This window comes from Equus quagga, chromosome 14 (assembly GCF_021613505.1).
Source record: "Equus quagga isolate Etosha38 chromosome 14, UCLA_HA_Equagga_1.0, whole genome shotgun sequence".
Classification (NCBI taxonomy): Eukaryota; Metazoa; Chordata; class Mammalia; order Perissodactyla; family Equidae; genus Equus; species Equus quagga.
Window position 1 is genome coordinate 95,100,722 of NC_060280.1, and position 7,762 is coordinate 95,108,483.

The 7,762-nt window shown below is 55.9% G+C and overlaps 1 protein-coding gene across 1 annotated transcript in view; it reads right to left on the reverse strand.

Moving 5' to 3' along the window:
• Nucleotides 1-149: 149 nt before the first annotated feature.
• The window catches only part of LOC124251861 (guanine nucleotide-binding protein subunit alpha-15), a 12,377-nt gene continuing 4,764 nt past the window's right edge, over nucleotides 150-7,762 (reverse strand). The window contains exons 2-4 of the mRNA XM_046684768.1: nucleotides 5,402-5,586; nucleotides 1,936-2,090; nucleotides 150-1,359 (exon numbers count right to left, since the gene is read on the reverse strand). Of these exons, the coding sequence (XP_046540724.1) occupies nucleotides 1,227-1,359; nucleotides 1,936-2,090; nucleotides 5,402-5,586 (473 nt within the window). The 3' untranslated portion in view covers nucleotides 150-1,226. The remainder of the gene's footprint in view (nucleotides 1,360-1,935; nucleotides 2,091-5,401; nucleotides 5,587-7,762) is intronic.

A 7,762-nucleotide genomic window follows, 5' to 3' on the forward strand; every position in this document is an offset into this window, starting at 1 on the left:
CCACCCACCCATCCATCCACCCATCTATCCATCTGTCCATCCATCCATCCCTCCCTCCATCCATCCATCCATCCATACATCCATACATACATCTATCCATCCATCCATCCATCTACACATCTACCCACCCATCCACCCACCCATCTATCCTTCCATCCTTTTACCCATCCTCCCACGTTGACCAATGTCCACTCTGACCTTGACCTGATCACCGGCGAAGCAGGAGAATCAGACTCGTCCCCTGACCTTGTGGGGCTCTCCATCTGGTGGAGGAGACCCATGGCAAACAGACAAATTAGGAAGTTTCCTGGTAAAGACCATTGCCGAGGCCAGAACAGCACATTTGGGGGGCGGTCCAGGCTCTCTTGGGAGAGACTCAACATGGGTGGGTAGAACCTGTGTCTCCAGGCATCACCCCGCACCTTCCACAGCCCCCGCCATCAGCCCACAGATGCCGAGCTTGCTAAGGTCATTGATGTCCCTCTCACTGTCCTATATTCTTCCTGACCTCTCCTTGGCCTTTGACACTGGCCGTCACTCTCCCTGGACGACCCCTTGCTGCTCTGGCCGCTCACACCTCTGTCTTCCAGCTCAGGCTTTGTGCATCCAGCCAGTTCCCAGATGCTCCAGACCCCTCAGACTCAACCTGCCCCAATGATTTCACCATCGTATCTGAGCCTCCCCACCCCGCTGCCCATTCTACATCAGAAACAATTTTTGCGCCATCCCCTCATTTCCATCCCCACGGCCACTGCCCTGGCCCTTACCCACCCTTCCTGCCTGGACTGTGGTTCCTGCCTCCTTCTGAGTCTTCTGACCTCCAGCCTCACCTCCTCATTGGCCACTAGAGGGCTCACCCTCTGAGCTTTCCTGCCCTGAACCATTCCCTCTGGCATAGCCCGGACCACATAGTCTCTGTCTGGTTCTGCCCAGCAGCCCCTCAAAGGTGGGCACTAGTGAACTCCTACTCATCCTTCAATGCCCCAATACCAATGTCCCCTCCTCCAGGAAGACCTCCCCTCCTGGAGCTCTAGTGCCTCACTCTGGGCTCTTCCAGGTCCCAGTCGTGACTGGAGGGGGGCGCTGGAGGTGTGTGTGTCCAGCTTTGCCTCCTTCAGCCTGGAAGCCCTGTGAGGGCTGGGACAAGCAAACTCCTACTCATCCCTCAGGGCCCCAGCTCCTTCGCCCTTCCGGCAGGAAGCCTGCCCACCCGCCAGGCCGTGCGCTCACCGCAGGTTGGTTTTCTGCACGGAGAAGCAGTACTCGTTGATGCCGGTGGTGGGCATGCGGCTGCGGAGCACGTCCTGTGCCGTGGGGATGTAGTCAGGCTCTGTGATCCGCTCCAGGTGGGACAGGTAGCTGTGGAGTGAGGAGCCCTGAGGCTCGGCCTGGCAGCCCCCTTAGCTTCTCAGACCCCCCACCCCACCCAGGCAGAGCCCAGTGGGAGGACCCTGCTTGGGGAGGGCGGGAAACCCCTGGGGAGGGGCCGGGACCCCTAGGGTCTGCAGGTGGCTCAGGAGCAGCAGCCTGAAGCCGTGGGAGTGTCGGTCACTAGGGAGGGGTGTCACCTTGGGGGAGCTGTCAACCCCTGGAGTGGCACTGTCCCAAGCACACTGATGGCCCAGGAGCGGGCTCGCAGGTGCCAGCTCTCTCTAGACGCCCAGCACATGTTGCTGCGCGATGATGAGCAGCGTCACCCCAGGAGCTGTGTCACCCCGGGATAGAGTCACCCTGCAGCAAGACCATCCCCACGGCCAGCCTGCGCCCCACAGCATGTCCGCGCGGGGGGAGCCGCCAGCAGCCTGGGGACCCTCTGTCGGGTTCCCGCCCCTGGGGACCGGGTCTCCGCTAGCTGCGTCTCGGCCGCCGCTGTGCCCAGTGCCCGCCTGGCCCTCAGCCCCACCCCCGCCCCTTGCCCGGGGACCCCAGACTCACTACACGGCCGAGTCGAGCAGGTGGAACTCGCGCCGACGCTCGTAGCAGGCCCGGACCCCCGCGTCCCTCCACAGCCACTGGATGGCCACGGCGTAGCGCTTCTCGAAGGTGGTCACCTTGTAGGGGTCCTGGCTCATGACCAGGCTGGCGTGGTGCTGGGGGGGGACGGACGGGGCGGGTCAGGGCTGCTGTGGGGCGGGGCTGCCCTCCACACGTCTCCAGGAGCCCCCTGCCCTCCTGCCCCGACTGCCTCTCCTTCCCATCCCGGAGCCACTTGCCTCCACATGCACCGTGGCCTGTGCTCTGCCCGCTCCATCGGCCCCTCCGATTTGCTCCCTCCTCCCTTCATGCATTTATCCACGGGGTGGCGGGGGGCGCCGAGGGAAAGCGCTCCTCCTCCGTCCCCACAGCAACCTGTGCTCCTCTGTCCTCCTTTCCTTCCACCGGGAACAGGCACCAGTGTCGCTGAGCCCTCTGTGATGGCCTGAGTGTGCGTGTACCCTTGTGTGCGTGCGTGCATCATGTGTGTATTTGTATGTGCACACATGTGACTTGTGCTCCTGCAGGTGCACTGGTGTCTGTGCGCGCACTTGGGTGTGTCCTTGCGCGTGCATGTGGATTTGTGTTTGTGTGGGCACATGCGCCGGTGTGTGCATTTGTGGGCATTCGCACGTGTGTGTGCATCTGAGTGTATATATGCAGGCATGTGACCTGTGTAGGATCAATGAAAAAGCCTGCAGCCTGTTATGGGCTGAACTGTGTCCTCCACTCCCCCTGCCCTCTGCAAATTCACACATCGGAGCCGTAACCCCCAGGACCCCAGAAGGTGACCTTATCTGGAGCTGGGTCTCCACAGAGGTAAAGTTAGAATGAGATCACTAAGTTGGGCCCTGACTCAAAAGGACCAGTATCCTCATAAGAAGAGAAGATGAGGACACGGACAGGCACCGAGGGACGGCCATGTGAGGATACACGGAGACGATGGCCATCTGCAGGCCAAGGAGAGAGGCCACAGAGGAACCAGCCCCGGCGACACCTGGATCGTGGGCTTCTAAGTCTAGAATTATGAGCAAGTAAATTTCTGTTGTTTAAGCTGCGCTGGCTGTGGCACTTTGTTATGGCGGCCCGAGCAGAAAAATACACAGCCTGAAAATATATTGGCTCCGAAGTTTTGAAAAACATGGACAATCAAAATGGGTAATAATTTTAAAAGCAGAAATTTAAGGAAACATCCTTTGAAAAATTCACAGTAGGGGCTGGCCCGGTGGCACAGCGGTTAAGTTCGCACGTTCCGCTCTGGTGGCCCGGGGTTCGCCGGTTAGGATCCTGGGTGCAGACATTGGCAAGCCATGCTGTGGCAGGCGTCCCACACATAAAGTAGAGGAAGATGGGCACGGATGTGAGCTCAGGGCCAGTCTTCCTCAGCAAAAAGAGAAGGACTGGCAGCAGATGTTAGCTCAGGGCTAATCTTCCTCAAAAAAAAAAATTCACAGTAAAAATTATATTCAAGGAAGGCCCTCAGTAGATCGTAATGTGCTTTGATTGAAGCAAATGAGGGTCCTTGAAGATTTTAAAAGGCAGGGGGACTGTGCTCCGGGCCTGGGAATGAGACAAGGATGTCCGTTCCTGCCGCTAACGAACACCAAGCTGAGGTCCTGGCCAGTGCAACCACACAGGAAGAAGGAATCAAAGGCGCCAGGTTTGGAAGCGACTAAATTACACGGTGGTTGTTCACGGATGAGATGACCGTATGCAGAGAATCCAGAATAGTCTAGAGATAAGCTATTCGAATAAGCAAGTGAACTTAAGCAAGGCCCCGAACGCAAGATCAATAAGCAAAAATCCAATGTGTGTCTATACGCTAAGCACCCGCTAGCGGAAATTTTAAAAACCTTAAATCTCATTTACAGCAGCACCAGAAGGGATCAAACACCTAGGAATAAATCTGTCGATAGACGTGAAAACTCGCCACACTGAAATGGACAAAACATCGCTAAGAAAACATTTGAAAGAGGAAAATAACTGGAGGGATATATTATGTTCATGGATTGGAAGAAGCAGTGTTTTTAAGTTGCTGATTCTCCCCAAATTGATCTATGGATTCAATGCAATCCTAACCAAAACCTCAGAAAGGGGTGTGTGTGTGTGTGTGTGTGTGCAAAAATTGATAAGATAATTCTAAACTTATATAGAAATGCAAGGGGCCTGGAGTAGCCACTGCGATTCGGCAGAAGACACAAATGGAAGCATTTACACTAGTGGATGTCAAGATTACACTAGGGAGCTACAGTCACAACTTGAAACGATATTCGGTCAGAGATAAACAGACCATGGAAGAGAACAGTGAGCACTGACAGATCCAGACACATTAGGACACATGACTTATGACAACAGTGAGATTGTAGTAAGGGGAGCAAAGGGTGGTCTTTTCAATAGATGATGCCGGAACAATCGAATATCCACATAGAAAAAAAAAAAAGCAAAGAAATTTGATCCCTGCCTCGCACCCTACACGAAAAAAATCAATTCTAGGTGGAATGTGAATTTAAATGTGAAACGATAAAGCTCCTAAAAGATAGCAATAGAAAATTTCACCGGGACCTTGGGGTACAAAAATATTTCTTAAACTGGCCACAAAAAAAAAAAAACCCACATTAATCAGAAAAGATTGATATGTTAGACTTCATTAAAATTAAGAACTTCTAGGGGCCGGCTGGCTGGCACAGTGGTTAAGTGTGCACGTTCCACTTTGGTGGCCCGGGGTTCGTCGGTTTGGATCCCGGGTGTGGACATGGCACTGCTTGTCAAGCCATGCTGTGGTAGGCGTCCCACGTATAAAGTAGAGGAAGATGGGCACGGATGTTAGCTCAGGGCCAGTCTTCCTCAGCAAAAAGAGGAGGATTGGCAGCAGATGTTAGCTCAGGGCCAATCTTCCTCAAAAATAAAAAAATTAAAAAAAATAATAATAATTTAAAAAAAACACACACACACAAGCGTTGGGGGGGGGGGAGATGTGGAGAAACTGCGCCCCCCTCCACCCTGTGCCCTGAGGAGGGGGGATGTCAATGTGGAAATGTGTCAATGTGGAAAACAGCAAGGAGGGTCCCCCAAAAACGAACCCTAGGGCTACCATGGGATCCAGCAAGGCCCCTTCTCGGGGGGTTAGCCAAAGGAATTGAAATCGGGATCTGGAAAAGAGACCAGCAGGCCCGCCTTGGCTGCAGCGCTGTTCACAATAGCCGAGCAGGGGCGGTCACCTGATGTCCAGTGAGGGACGGAGGGATAGAGACAAGGGGACAGGATTCCGCTGGAGGCGACACGAGGTGGGGGGACCCTGCGGGGGCCCAGCCGCCTGGAATGGAGGGGAGGATCCCGGGGGGGGGGCCGAGGGGACACAGCTCCCCCTTGGGGGTCCATTAGGACAGGCCGCCCCCCCCCCCAAGTCCTAGGGGCCCCGGCCGCTCACCTTACTCTCGGGCCGGCTGAAGGGGATCTGCAGCCGCTCCATGGCCTCGAGCATGTTGCGCACGGAGACGAAGATGTTCTGGTAGACGAGGGGCCGGAAGCCCTTGCGGTCCTCCTCCGAGTAGCCGGCCCCGTGGATGATGCGCATCTGCTTGATGAACGTGCTCTTCCCGCTCTCCCCGGGGCCTGCGGAGACGCGCGATCGGCTCAGCCCTCCGCGGGCTCCGAACCCCGGACACTCCCCGCTCCCCAACCCCCGGGGTTCAAATCCCCGCTCAGCCAGGGCTGAAACCGCTCTGTGCCTCAGTTTCCCCGTCTGGAAAAGGCGGATCGCAGGAGGCCCTGCCTGCTCGTGGATGTGCGGGGCTGATGGAGTTCATTGTCAGCTGCCCCGGGAGGGCTCGAAAACTGCGGCCCGCGGGTCGAATGCCGCCCCCAATCCGTTTTCGCGCGGCCCCCGAGTTTTTACCACTTGCACCGTTTTTATGTTTCTCCCGGTTTTCACGGTTACGGCTTTGACATTTTTTAAATAGCTGAAAGGAATCCAAAGAAGACTATTGGGTGACGTGAAAATTATATGAAATTCAAGTTCTGGCATTCGTAAATAAAGTTTTATTGGCACACGGCCACACCCATTCCTTTACGAGTTGCCTATTTTGCTTTCTGGCTGCAACAGCAGAGTTGAGCCGTCAGAGAGAGACCGAGAGGCTCACAAAGCTGGAAATATTCACTATCTGGCCTTTTACGGAGAAAATTTGTGGATCCCGGTTTATAGGAGACTAGACATAGTAAGAGTGACCGAAGTATGTTTAGCATGGTAATAATTCCCCTTATTACTTGCTATGATAATTTCAGATAGAGAAACTTGTATGAAGGCAATAAGACAGGATGAACAGGGGAAGGAATGAACAGGTGACCACCAGAGCTGAGGGTCAAGGAAGGCCTCTCGGTGGGGGTGGCTTGTGGGGCTGAGATCTGAAGGCTGGGAAGGTTGCTCTCATGCCAAGATCTCCGGGAAGAGCATTCCAGGCAGCGGGCACAGCGCATGCAAAGGCCCTGGGGCAGGCCCAGGCCTGGCGTGTGGGAGGAACAGCGAGGAGCCTGTGTGGCTGGAGCAGAGGGAGGAGGGGGAGAGAGGGAGAAAAGGAGGAGGGAGGGCAGGGAGGGGACGGGGCAGGTCCAGGGGGCAATGCTGGGGGACCAGGTGGCCGCGGTGGAGCTGGAGAGAAGGGGGTACATTCCAGAGATATTTGGGAGGCAGATCGACATGGCCTTGCCGATGGACCACAGTGGGGAGAGGCGTCCTTGCAGGGCGTCTGCAGAATCCACAAGGCCGAGGTCAAGACGAGACCACAGGGCCCTTCCAAGCGCAGGCCGCACACCCGTGACTCGGGCCCCCGGTTTGTGATCGTGACACTGGAATCTTCCAGAGCCGGGGGCCAGAAGCTGGAAGACGGAGGCTCGGCCCCCCGCTGTCTGAGCCCCGAGATCTGGCTCTCTCTGGGCCTCTGTTTTCTCATCTGTAAACTGTCCCCTCTGCGGCTCCTGGGGACACGGGCATGGGGTCCTTCCCGGGGCGGGAGGGGCTCGGGGTAGGAGGAACTGGATCGAGCAGCAAAAAGGGAAGGGGTGGCCCGGCTGGAGCCCAGAAAGAGGAAATGGGAGCAGAGGGCGAGGAGCGGGGACGAGGGGGAGCTGGAGGCGGAGGGAAGGGGAGCTAGGATGTGGCATTTGTCCCCTCGTCCCCACGTGCGGGGGGCCCTGTCCCCAACCCGCCTCCGGTCCATCGGAGGACAGCAAGGGCAGGTCTGGGGTGACACCAGGTGTTAATGAAGCGGCTGGACTCAAGGGCCGAGAAGAAGGGTCACTTTCTCTGCCCTCCAGGACATGAGCTGGGAAAGTGGGACAAAGTGGCGGGATGGCAGTCAGACTCGCGGGAGGACGACGGGCTTGGCTTTTTTGTGGAACTCAAACCCACTGATGAGGCATTTTGGGGTAAAAAGCTGTCAGGTCTGTAACTTCCTTGCAAACGGTTCAGAAAAAAGAATGAATAGGTATGTATGAAACATAGAAATGTATGGTAAATAAATTTTCGATATAATTGTGCATTATATAAAGTCTAAGTAGATGCACGTCCACTTATAAATTGTGTGTTACGTGTTCAGAGAGAGAGAGAGAGGACAGAGACGAAAAAAAAAGTAAAATGGGGGCCGGCCCTGTGGCGCAGCGGTTAAGTGCGCACGTTCCGCTTCTCAGCAGCCCCGGGGTTCGCCGGTTCGGATCCCGGGTGCGGACGTGACACCGCTTGGCACGCCATGCTGTGGTAGGCGTCCCACATAGAAAGTAGAGGAAGATGGGCACC